The sequence below is a fragment of the Esox lucius genome, chromosome 15 (genome assembly GCF_011004845.1).
Source record: "Esox lucius isolate fEsoLuc1 chromosome 15, fEsoLuc1.pri, whole genome shotgun sequence".
Lineage (NCBI taxonomy): Eukaryota > Metazoa > Chordata > Actinopteri > Esociformes > Esocidae > Esox > Esox lucius.
In genome coordinates, this window is record NC_047583.1 from 29,455,135 (window position 1) to 29,468,744 (window position 13,610).

At 38.2% G+C, this 13,610-nt stretch overlaps 1 protein-coding gene across 1 annotated transcript; it reads right to left on the reverse strand.

Annotated features, from left to right (window-relative positions):
• Positions 1–1,538: 1,538 nt before the first annotated feature.
• gdf7 (growth differentiation factor 7) lies at positions 1,539–13,197 on the reverse strand. The gene is made up of 2 exons (XM_020053908.3): positions 12,740–13,197; positions 1,539–3,999 (listed from the first exon to the last, which is right to left on the reverse strand). The coding sequence occupies exons 1-2, from the start codon at positions 13,065–13,067 to the stop codon at positions 2,999–3,001; spliced, it is 1,329 nt and encodes a 442-aa protein (XP_019909467.1). The 5' UTR covers positions 13,068–13,197; the 3' UTR covers positions 1,539–2,998.
• Between the last annotated feature and the right edge of the window lie 413 nt (positions 13,198–13,610).

A 13,610-nucleotide genomic window follows, 5' to 3' on the forward strand; every position in this document is an offset into this window, starting at 1 on the left:
TCTCAAATCAGAATACCGTACACACTTTTTGTAACAGAGACCATCCTTGAACAGGCACATTGGGTTCGATCAGGCATTTACAACGCTTTGTACTCATGAGCATGTGCACTGCTTTCAGCTTCTTTTGCTTATGAATCTGGGATTCTGTGACATTTCCCCCACTGATTTCAGCTACACTTCAAACGTTCAAAGCACATCCCAAAACATCTGTTGATGCACACAAACTGGGACAACAAAAAATGTACATCCAATCAAGCCAGGGCATACCAAAGGATATAGTCTCTGGACTAAATTAGCTTTTAGAATGTATTTTCCTGTGTGTTTTTTTATTCTTTGTTGTATTTATGTTATTTAGATAATCCTAAGCAAAAAAAGTAATGTGTGCAACAGAGGAGTTAACGAGAAGTTATATCATTATGTCCCCCATCACTGTGATACTTGAGCAATATAATGATTTAATTTGATTAACTATTCAATATTTGGTGAATAATAAATTTGAAGTGCTGGAAACTTTGTAATGTCATATAAATATATTATAGTAGCTGCATTACATGTTCCCATGTATAAGCATCCTGAAAATGATGTGCAACTTATCGCTGTGGTTTAAAAACAAAACACAAACAGAAATGTTCTTGTGGTTCGTTTGTTTTGAGTATATTTCTCAGTTCAAACAGCCACTATTGTTTGCTGGATTTTGTTATAATGATAAATAACTTAACTGGTGAACATAATCATAAAAGAAACCATAAAAAATAAACATCTGGTTTGGATTAAAACATTTAGAACAAAATGTAAGTAATCTGCTTCTGATTTTGTTTTTTAACAAAGAATTCCAAACAAAAGCAGTAAACATTCAAATCAGAAATCATATTGTAAATATGTTGTATTGTAAATCGGTACAAATACACTTCGTACATAGAAATGCTCTAGTCTGTAGTCATAAATCATCAACTATTTGCTTTTTGTGAAAAAATTTGGGATTATATCTATTTCAAAAAATAAAACAAATAGTTATGAACCTCAACAGAACACACAAGGGGTCCAAGAAGAATAGTTTGGTGATTTAAAATTAAATTAAATTATATTTGTTTGAAATTTGGAATAAAAGGTAACATAATTCATTTTAAACAAAGAAGTGTTAGTCATTATCAGTAAATGTTGCTAACAAGGATATTACAAAGAAACTGTGAATCAAAGGATGGTATATTTTTCCAAACTACACTATACACATCTGTGTGGGAGTTCTCTCCTGGGAACATTACGTATGCACTTTGTTTACATGTTGCAAGTGGTTTAGTTTGACTGTGAACAATTATTGTTCATATTAATCCACTGGGATTAAGTAAATAATACACAATGAGGAATTGACCCTTAATTAAAAAAATGTCAAAGCAGAAGTATCATGATACTTGTGTTTGGTGTGAAAATGAACCAACACCGTCAGGAAGGTTTGACTGAAGGGCAACATTTTTAATCACTTGGGACTTCACTAAATATGTTTTAAAAATTGAATCAAAGACATCCAAATGACCTTCCAAGACTGACATAAGGCTGTGTGATCAAGATTATTTTTTCAAAATAATATGCTTTGATAATTTAGTACTTGGAGTACAAAATAGTGTATTTCAATGTTTTGTTTCCCTGAACTACAGTGTATAATTTTGGACATTATATTTAAAGGGAACAGTATCACCATATCAATGATAGTGAGCATTGTATCTTAATGTTTAAGTCATATACATTACCAGCTGCAGTAAATAAACGTTTCTCAGTTGTACATGGTAATAAATTCATCTTCAAGAGTCATGCCATCTTTCAAATTTTCATAGTCTCTTTTCATACATACCTCTTGTTAAATGTTTCATATCAAATACCTCTGACATTAGCAAAGTAATGACATTAATGAAATAAAATGCATTATGACACACAGCCATTTTGTTAACTGTTTAAATGGGTCCTTTACCATATCCCTAACAAAACAGGTTTCTACAGCAGATGATTCCATAAAATGGGAAATGTTTTCTGTCCTGCGAAACAGATGTATAACAATATCCAGATTGCTCACAATACTGGAAACAACAAATATCTACAAAACCTCTCATTTGATAATGTCCAAGAAATGATTGTTCGGTCTTAAGTAAGAAGTACCAAGTGATTGTGTCCTTACATGTTGTGTCCCATACATGTTTTCTTAGTTAACAGCATACACAGTGGAATTGAGTGGACATATCTTACTATGTGTTCAGATAGTTAAGGATATCAAATATAATTACAAAGCAATATGTCCCTTTCTTGTGGGCATATAGCTGGTCAGAATATAAAAAGTAATGGCTGAGTGGCCAAGGGTAGTCCAGAAGCCTAACATGCTGTATCATGTATACATGAAGCACGTACTGCTGCAGCATGGGTTCATATCTGGCCCACTGCTATTCAAGCAAAAACATCTTCCTTTATCCTCGATTTTCCTCTACAGTAAAGCATCAAAATGCCTGATTTATTTTTATGTTACAGCCTATCATAACTGACTAATAATTTTGTAGAACCCAAGTTTAAGAATAGCAGTTGTTTATGAATGGAATATTTTAAAGTTGGCAGCATGGAACAACTTTCTGAGAAATAGACACAAAGATTAACCAGAGCATATTATGAGTACATTTCTGCTAAAGAGGTCATCAAATTAGCAATTCAATGAGAAATTCTAATAAATTAAGCAGCAAATGAGAATATGTTCCACTCAAGCAGAGGCAGATCAGTATTTAGCATACGTCTCTACCTTTTTATCAGCAAATCACAAAATACAGTTGGTTAAAGGGGAACAGAAAAATGAGGCTTGTGTTGGTAAATGTATCAAACCACCAATAGATTTTTCCACAAGACATTTGGATTCCTGTCTTTGCTAGTCCAAGCCCAAAACAGGAATGCAAAATTTTTCAGAGTTCAAAGTCCAATAACAAGACTTGCGCCATGCAAAACTAGTTTACTTCTGTCTGTTGCTATGCTACCTGCAGCCACAACTCTCTACCACCATGTCCTCATATTGCTTGTAGACCACATTGTTGCCAGAGTCGATGTACAGGATGCTAATTGGGCTAAGTTTGGAGGGGACACAGCAGCTGGGTGGGCTGGAGTCAGGGTCCATGGAGTTCATAAGTGTCTGAATGATGGCGTGATTCGTAGGCTCCAGGTGTGAGCGTAGTGGAAAGTCGCACACACCCTCACAGTGGTGTGCCTCGTAATCCAGGGGTGCGATGATCCAGTCATCCCAGCCCAACTCTTTGAAATTAATGTGGAGAGGCCTGCGACTGCAGCGAGTCTTTCTGCGGCCGCTGCCTCCACCCTTTCCGCTCCCTCCTCCTCCACCACTGTCGCCTCCCCCACCTCCCCCTCCAACTCCACCTATAGATCGGCTGGTTATGGCAGTCCGTCGTCGGCGTTGCCTGGGTTTGTGAGCAACCACATCAGAAAGATCCAAAACATCCAAAGAACCCACATCTCTTCGCACTGCTTTCATCTGCTCCCTAATCTCCTTGAAAAGGTTCTCTTTCCTGCGGGTTCGAGAAAAAGCCACGAGCAAAGCTCGCTCCTGGGGCTGCCGAAACTGGCGTGCCAGCCCTACTGTAAGAGGGTTGGCTGCCTCTTTGGTCAACTCTGAAATGACCACTAGGTCAAAGCAGGCTACAAGACGGTTTTTGCCTGCTTTTGTCCTTTGGCTCCTTCGTTGAGCCTTCATGCTTGCCCAGACATCAAAGACATCCCATTTGGAAGGCTCACCATCCAGAATGTCAATTGTAATGGAGTCTAGCAGCTGTCTCCCAGAGTTCCCCACAGAAGAACATGTGTAGAGAAGGAGTTCATAAAGGTTCCCGCCCAACAGCACAGGAAGGTTTTCCAGCGCTGGCTTTCTCAGGATCCTCAATTCTGCCTCCACAAGCTCATCTGTCCTGGACAAACTGGACAAGTCGAAGAGATAGCGCTGGCCACTTCCCCAGGAGGAGTGATCTGGAGCAAAATCAAAAACAGGCTAGTCACTTGAATCTCAAACCCACACTTACTGTTCATATACGCAGTTTATAACTATTTGTAAAGAGTTTGAGGAAGGTAAATCTAGTACTGGAAATCTAGTGCTGACTTTAAATTCTGAGTGTCTGCGGCCATATTTCCATCTTTGGCAGCAACTCCCCTTTGTTCAAGCGGGTCTTTACAGTACAGAAAGGATGCAGCCATGAAGCCCTCTGTCTGTTTTACTCGGTGGGAATAACAAGTAGCACCCCACACATTTTTAGAATAGATACAATTCTACTTTAGTGTCAACAGTACAGTACAACAAAATGCAGTTTGCGCCTAACCAGAAGTGCAGGAATTCAGGTATTAAGTATTAAGTATATGTATACTGTATACAACTGGAATGCATAGGTGTGCAATTAATGCAAATGCATTACATATAACAATTATAAATGTGCCATGGAAAATTTACAAATTTACAGACAAACAGGTATTAAGTATAATGTATGTACAAGTGAGATAAATATGGCATTCTGAATTTGCAATCGAGGCAAATTGAAGGAGTAGGATAGAATGTGCAATTGAATGTGCAGCAATGAGGTTCCTGAGTCAGACGTGAGAGTAACAATTGAAAATGCAAGTACAATGCCAGTTCCTAATGTGCAATGAGGGAAAGTTTAAGGTGCAAGTCGGCATGTGCAAATGAAATACAGTAATAGCAGCAATGACACGTAAACTGAAAAATCGTATCAGACGATTTAAGACGTAAGGCAGTGACAGAGTCCAGTAGTACAAAGGGTGGGTATGGTTAGTGATGGAAAGTCACAGAGTTCAGCAGGGTTACAGCAGATGGAAAGAAACCTCTTGAGCCTGCTGGTGCGAGAACAGGGGAGACCTGTACCGCCTGCCTGATGGGAGGAGGGCAAACAGCTTGTGGCATGGGTGTGAAGGGTCTCTGGAGATGCTGCGCACCCTGCGCAGACACTGCTTGCGCTGGATGTCTACAATGGCTGGGAGCTGTGAACTTGTGATGTGCTGGGTGGGTTTCACCACCCGTTGCAGGGCCTTCTGGTCAGCTGCGGAGCAACCACCAAACCACACTGTGGCACAGTTAGTCAGAATGCTCTTGATTGTGCAACAGTAGATGTTCACAAGGATCTTAGAAGACAGACGGGCCTACTTCAGCCTCCTCAAGGAGCCATCGATGAGAACTGGGGCGTGACTGTGGCCTTTATATTTCCTGTAATCCACAATGAGCTCCTTGGTTTTCTTTGCATTGAGGGCCAGGTTGTTGTCAGCACACCATACCGCCAGGCACTTGACCTCTTCCCTGTAGGCTGAATTTGGTCATTAGTGGCACCACTATTAAGGACTATTAAGGACGATACCTTAATGTACACTACCTTTCAATGTTTGGGGTCACTTACAAATTCCATTGTTTTTCAGAACAACAATTTTCAGAACAACAAAGATACATCTAAAGGCCAGTTCAGATCAATGATTTGCAATGACACTGGATGCAACTTGCAAAAGAATCTCAGACTTTCTAAAGCTGCACTAATACACTTGACATGGCGATTACAGTAGGTACGTCCCCAGGGCCCAGCCAATGATTTCAGATGCTCTGCAACTAACCAGCTCACCGCTGCAATTTTCTCTGCAACATTCTAAAACCATGTTGTCTCAAATTATTGATCTGAACTGGCTTTTAGGGTTCCGCTTCCACCCTTTGTTCACTGCCTGTGCACATGCTATGTATGTACTGTTACTCTTTGTAGGCTAGTTTTAGCTTAGCTAGTTACTAGCTTAGCGCGCTACATTTCAAAAAGCTAAAACCAGAGACAGATAGATGCTTTTGAAAATCCCCATAATAAAACATATACCTCTATACTTATTTCTAATTTCTTCCTCATCTTGCCCCTTCTTTCTATACAGTGCCCCTGATGGTTTTGATATATTCATATGGTGGCCTATGGATGAACTGTCAGCTGGAGCACTCGATTCACCCACCGTCCACACCTGGCCAAACCCTCCCTTACCGTCTCAATATCATCTCCCTCATAACAAATATATAAGTCTTGTCTTAGTTATTGGGCCCCCCTGCAGCCGGCACCCTAGTTTGCCTATGCCTTGAAATGCCCCTGTAGCCATGGATGATCTTCCTACACCTCTGTACTGGCAGTTTGGCCCACTCTTTTTGTGCAAACTGCTCCAGTTCTCTGAGATTCAAAGGGAACCTCCCAACTGCTGTTTGCAGACCTCTCCGCAGGTTTGCTTGCCACTTCAAAATAGTTTAGGATTTGTCTTGAACCATTCCTCTGTGCTTCTTTAAGTGTATTTTTGGGTCAATCCCTGCTGGAAGACCCATGGTCTGACATTGGGTTCGACATTGCACTCAAATATTCTGTAGTATTCTTATGTTTCTATGATGCCATGCACATGGTACACAGAACCAGAGGCCGCAAAGCAACCACAAATCTTTGACTGTGGGGAAGGTGTTTTCTTTTCTTTAAAGGCTTCATTTTGTTTTCTGTTAACATACAGATGTTGTGCTTCACCAAATATCTCTAATTTGGTCTCATCTTTCTACAGAAGATTGTCCCAGAAAGATTGTGGAATGTTCAGGCATGTTTTGGTAAATTGCATATGGGCATTCTTATGTCTGTCTCTCAGCAGTGTCTAATTTCCCTGAGTTGGAGATAGATAGTGTGAGTCAAAATATGTCTCACCTGATGTCTGAAGGTCAGCTTAAATCTGTGTGGCTGTTAAATAACAACACTGCTTTCTCTACAATTTGAACAAGCCTTTGGTTAAATCTTTCAGTTTTCTCTTGCGGCCACATCCAGGGAGGTTGGCTACAGTGGCATATAGGTTTAAACTTAATAAATACAAAGGAATATCTCTGGAGATGAACTTGTTGACTTGAGATTGTCCATACTTGGCTACTATCTTGTGACTGACCTCAGAAAATTTTTCTGGTTTTCTTTCTTTTCACCATGCTCATTGCAGGACATATAATAACACAAAACAGGAAAATGAGTCCATTACTCTATTCAAACTGTTGAATGATTTTCATATTAAAGGAACATGTAACTCATCACAGGTAAGTTGAATCCTTAGATTAAGGAAAATCATTTGCTTGAAATTAATTATTATTATTATCACGAAAATACAAAGATATTGTTTGGGTCTTTTTAGGATTTCTTAACAGAGCAGGCCAGGATGGAAGCGCTTCGCTGACCTGTAGGCAGGCCCAAACCCATGACAGTATGTGCTAAATACACTGATTGATTGTGAAGAGGACTTGGCAAGAGACTGGAGAAACTCAAACTGAAGTTGCCTCAGTTTCTCCCTCTCTTCTTCCTTCATATATTTCTCACAACAAAGTTGTAGATTTCAGAGGCGTGGTTTAGAAATTTGAACACGTCAAAGTGAAAGGAATTTCATGCTGGGTGCATGTACAGCTGTAGTCTACGAACAAGACAGTGACATGGCATTCTCCTCCTGGCGAGTATTTAAAATAAAGTGCCTGAAAATAAAGACAACATACAGAATATCTTTAAATAACTGATATCTATCTGTTGTCTTAGGCACGTCCTGCCTGGAGAATTCAGATGGACCCATAACAGCTATTCACAGTATCAGCCATACCACAGTTGCAACCATGACGAGAGATGTGGGATGTGGCAGGGGAAAAGCTGGCTAAGAGGGAACAGACTGTTGCCTAACTTTTAAAAGTTTTGATGTTGACTTCCAGCCCAAGCAAGAGGTCTCGGGATACAGTGCAACCTGAGGACGAAACCACAGTTGCATGGTTAAAACATGAAGGGACTTTCTTCTCCAATACAGATGGGTAGCATAAGAATCCATGGCCAGACTGTGGTGTCGTGTCATTGATGCATTATGGAAGAGACCTCAAAATAAGACTTAATTGTACACAGTGAGGCTCCTGCTAGAAAAGAACACACAACCCTTTGGTGAATGCAGGGAATCTCTACCCCTTGTTCTCCTGTGAGAAAGACCAGCCAGGCAGGCTTAAGTGGAATACCCAGACAATAAAAGGTGAAGGGAGCAATTTGCTAGGAAGCACTATCCTAGCAAATATCCGCTTGCTTGACAAAAAACAATGACATAACCCAGACTCCTGTTGTCTCTGTGAATAAAAGTTCAAGTTGCATTTTTTTCATCAATTTTGTATCTGTGTGTATCTTAGCTGAACTTGCACTCAGAGTGATATGGGCTGAATGAATAAAAAAGTCAATGCACATTCAAACTTCTATAGGCCTACTAATCGGTGACTCAAAAGACAATAATTTATTTGAAAAGACAACGTTATATGCCATCTTTGATGCATTACAATGATATGCATTAAAACATAATATATTCTTTTTTTGCGCTCTAATTTAATTACAATGTTTAATACACTCTACTTTGACCTCCTCATTGTGTTTGTTCATTAAAACAAATTTAGAAGTGTCAGTAAGATGATGTAGCTTAATGACATGGAGAGAGTTTAAGTTTTTACATTTTTCAACACCTATTCAGAAATGGAAATATAGTATTCTTATAAGATATCTACACATATTTAAGATTGTTATGTATCCCTGGAAATCCCTTTTTGGAAATCATAACTAAAACAGTGACATGTCATGCCTATTGGGTAGCAGCATAATGTAGTGGTTAGAATATTTCACCTCAAACTATGAGGTTACTGGTTCAAATCTGTTGTTGTATGCTTGAGCAAGGTACGTAACCTGAACTACTTCTGAATTTCGCTCTGGATAAGTGTCTCCAAAAATTATTTAATTTAAGTTGAGCATATTGTCAGGATAAGTTGCACTGTTTCCACTTTTCTGCACTGAAAAAAGTATTACGACCATCTTCATTATTATATATAATATTACGGCTATTTGTCAAACACTTTTACCTCGTCACAATTTCACAGTTCATTCAGAAAATGCCACATATTAGTTTAACCATTAACCATTTATTGGAGACATGCACACCAATGCTTTTACAGGTCTTCTGCTAGGTTCTGCTCCTCTGGAGTAACTCACTGCCATCCCATGATCATGTATACGATGCTACTAATAACAACATCAACACCAAAATATAATTAATAGCAATCCCATTAGGAAATTAGTTACAAAATGAACACAGGTCCAAACAGGTGGAGGCAGGGATAATGCGAGGAGGGGGGTTACACCAGCATGCTAGTGAGACCAGTACACATCATACTGAGTCATCTTACAATTAAACAGACAGTATTAAATCTGATGTTGTGATTGGAGAGATCCCTGGCATCAGCAGACTTTTCACATACTGTACAGAAGTCTTATGCCATCTAAGAAAATTATTTTTAAATAGAAAACACTATTTATATGACCAGTCAGTATTTATATGCACATAAGACACTCCATAAATGAAAATAAATATAAATAAGCATTAAAATGTGACTATAATGTATTTTGTTGTCCACAAGGTAATTGCTATCTGGTAATATAAATGCCATGAATAAATTTGAAGAAACTGGGCTTCGTCAAGGCAGAAAATGCAGTAGAAAACCAAAAAAAGCTATCTGCATCTGACGAACAGTACTTAAAGGTCACTTCCTTGAGGGACAGAACGAAATCCAGTTATGTGTTTGCTCAGAAATACTGCTCAGATATCAGACTGAGGCTATATAAACAAGCCTAGCCAACAAATGTATGACATATTTTCTGCTGCTAAGAGTCTTTTCAGCTGAATCAACTGAATTAAATCAGTGGTCCTGTTGAGTCAGCAAAATAATGCATCTGTCTGATTAAAGGATTTGTTGTACATTGAGTGATGAAAAACTTACATAATGAAATGTAATAATTTTGTAAAACAGTAAGTTTTGGCAAATCCCAAACTCAAGTAATCAAGTATTCAGAATACTGACTGTGGCGTTGTTAGGCCTGGGCGTCCGGGGCTATAGCCCGGATCTTAGCACGGATATTTTATGAATAGCGTTCCATTATAATTAAAATTACCCCCTGATCTATTAATCTATAATTCCGATTGTGCATTATGATAAAGTAGACATGTCGGCCACTAGCATGCACATCAAAATGTTCCTCTTGTACATTTAAAACGCTGTACTTTCTGTCCTGGGGGGAGGGTTAAGCCCTGACTGTATTGTGATCCTAGGCTGAGACTCTCATTTAGAAGCACATTACCATACGTAACTCATGTTCTTCAGTAGACATTTCTACAACATTTAGAGATTGTGTAAAGACTCATAACATAGCATAGATAAAGCCATTTATTTAAACATTTGTAGCCTAACTCCTGGATGTTGCATTTTACGCAATTATTAATAATAATTTACAGCAAGTAAAAATATACCTTTAATAAAAAGTGAAGACAGAATATATTTTATTAACTATACTAAATGTATCACGCTTAAGTAGCTGGAATGTAACTAGTTGGTTAATACCAGTAATTTACCATGGATGACCCACATCAATATGGTTGAATGACATAAGTTATAACTGGAATATCACTTATAGCATTTGCTATGTTATACATGGATACGTCCCTGAAGATTCAGGTGTTGGAATTGTCCTAATGGTGTACAATTGTGTAGCTACCACATTTTGTTCCAGAAACTAGACTCCCTAGAGGTCAACTGCTACAGAGATGTGAAAGCTCAACTTACATTCAATCTCATTCTTTAAATTAAGCATTCCATGCATCAATGATGCCTGAGTCCCTTTTATAATTGGTGGCATATGAGTCCTACAAAGTTAATTTGGGCCTAAAAGAGGTCATGACAAACAAATGTGAGAAAGTTGAAAGATGCAGACCCTTAGACCTAGGGCATAATTATCAAAGACAACATGTGTTGTAAATAGCTTCCAAAATCATTGTATAGCTAATAGGTTCCCTCACTAGTGTCAGGAGATTCTTACATATTTTTTAGTAAACAACAAAATAAGACATGGAAAACAATCTCCACCACATACCTGCCAAAGGAGACGTGAAAAATAAATCTATGAACAACATCTATGAACGACATTTTATCTTTGAGAATAGTTAGTCTGCCTACATCATCAATACTTATCAGAACAACCTCATCCGTCAAGGAAGATGTGGGGTAGAAATGTTGTGCAGGACAGTCTGTTCCGTCTTTGACCAAAATAGGCTACGATACAAATTGTGTTGTAGCTTGACTCAAATGCTATTTCAAAAGCCAACAGAGGCTCAGGGAAATAAATGATTACATACAGTTTGAAGTTATTTTCCTTAAATAAACAGTGATTATACATACAGGGATGATGATTATTATTATTACAAAGACTGATTGGCAACTCAAATATATTGTGCTCAAATTGGCACACAGGACCTTTAATCAGCAGTTTTTGCATAAGTGGAGTTGCCATGCAAATAGACCAGTTCCAAACCTCTTTATAAACACCACTAGTTTTTTGGTTATGCTTCATTTCTGCTTCACTTTCCCTCACACTTTCGATAACCTAACCCGTTTACCACATTTTTTATTTGGTTTCCTCCTTCACAGACTTCATTAAATGACAAACTCTCCAAACATTTTGTGTTTTCCTAGAAGCAAGAAGTGGCTCAACTAACCCCACTCTCCCCTAAACAGTAGTCCTCTCCCCTACACACATTAATAACTTTATGAGTGGGAGTGAAGAAATAAGTCCTTGCCACATGTCCACACAAACACATTATTCAACATTATTGTTATTATTTAGTTATCATTATTGTTGTTTTATTTTATAGGTTTAAAATATAATAATATAATTTGACACAGTGTCATTGATATTACATTAAAATATATTCTGTATGTCCTGAATAAGATAACACAATGCAAAACGGATAATCAGCAGCAAAAAACTGATTTGGACATTGCCAAGTGATACTTGTGTTTTGAACACAGTAATGTATTCTTGCGATTTAATTTGATGGACCAGGCCTACTGGCAGAGTATGCTTTTATATATATATATTCTGTGACAATCTTTGAACACCAGGTTTAAATTACAAGTATGTTTTTATCAGCAACACCTGGATTGGGGGAAAGCAGGCCTTGTCGAAGTGTTTAGCTCAAGGTGCCAGTGAGGTTTATACATCACAGATGTTGGAAATCCGAGACATTTGACTTCATATTTCGTTGGAAGTATTTAGAGTATTTAGAAAACTCCCATATAAATGTGAAACAAATGTACAAATAATGTTTCAGTTGTAGACTACATTAACATAGACTTTGAATGAATCATTGTGACCACTTGGAAAAGGTATGTCTAGGAGGTCACCTTAAAATATGTAATGCCGAAGAAGTAAATTGTCAAGCAACTCGCTATTTAACTTACTATTGCAAATCGATTTTTTTTAGGTGGCATACTTTTTTTTGTGAATGCGGAGACATTACGTTTTTATATGTCAAATGGTATGTTTTTTTTTTTCTTTGACAGAACTTTTCCGAAATAACGTGTTGCATTTTGCCGTTCCAATCTCGTATTTATCATGTCCTTTCACAACACTGACTATTTTATGTACTGAGCTTTTTGCTAATACTCAATATTCATTTGCATTAGATTTTTTTAACTTGTCGATAAGGCTCCCCCTTTGTCATAATGAACATAACAAATGCATTAGAGACTGCTACTTAAATAGTCCTCAACCCCAGAATTAATGACAACCGCCATGGTAACAGTCGCCTTTAGTAATTATTAATAAGCCTAACGACCCACCTTGTCCTCGATCCACGAAACTGGTCACCGTGTTGGCGTGTCTTGCGGTCTGAGGAGCACTGCTGTTAAGCCGTCTGCTCTCTATCTCAGATAGTGTCCTGTATAAAGAGACCATATAGTCATGGGGAACGATAGTATCATTTATCGGAAGGCTTTTCCTGTACACCGTTGTCGGCTTTCTCCGAGCTTGCTCATCCAGATGTGAAACAAGCCCGTTATCATCCATGCCAGAGGGGTACTGCAATGATCCAAGTACCGCTGCCTCCAGAATATTCCCAAAGCAAAGGGAAAACCATAGCATTGGAGCAGCAGCCCTAATAGGATCCATTTTCAGTGGTCTATAGCTGTAAATGAGAAAGTTGGACGGGTTTGATGACTTTGGGAACTCCCCTTTGCTCTTTAGATTGTGTTAATATCATATATTTGGCTGACTGGCTGGATTGTCTCTTTATTGCATTGGGTTCAACCAGCGCCCCTAGCGTGGAGCAACAATTGTGGGCTTTTAAAATTTCCCAGCCAAAGTTTTATATCAATGACTCATCCATTCTATTTACTTTTAATAATGAGTGTATACTATATTTATACATTGTTAATCAATACCTAATAAATGGTTCACACAGTTTGGTTGCAGTTGTGTGCTGTTTTGTTGTTTGCCAAATAGTTTACAGTATGACTACAGTGTAGCCTATTGATTTATAGCCTGATATTTTATTTAATTCTTATTGCAAGTGCGTGAAGCTAATGACAAACACGTGCATCAATGTGTTAGCTTTTGCATAGTGTAGCCTATAAACTCTCTTGCTCTATATATATTATGGATGGATAGATAGATAGATAGATAGATAGATAGATAGATAGATAGATAGATAGA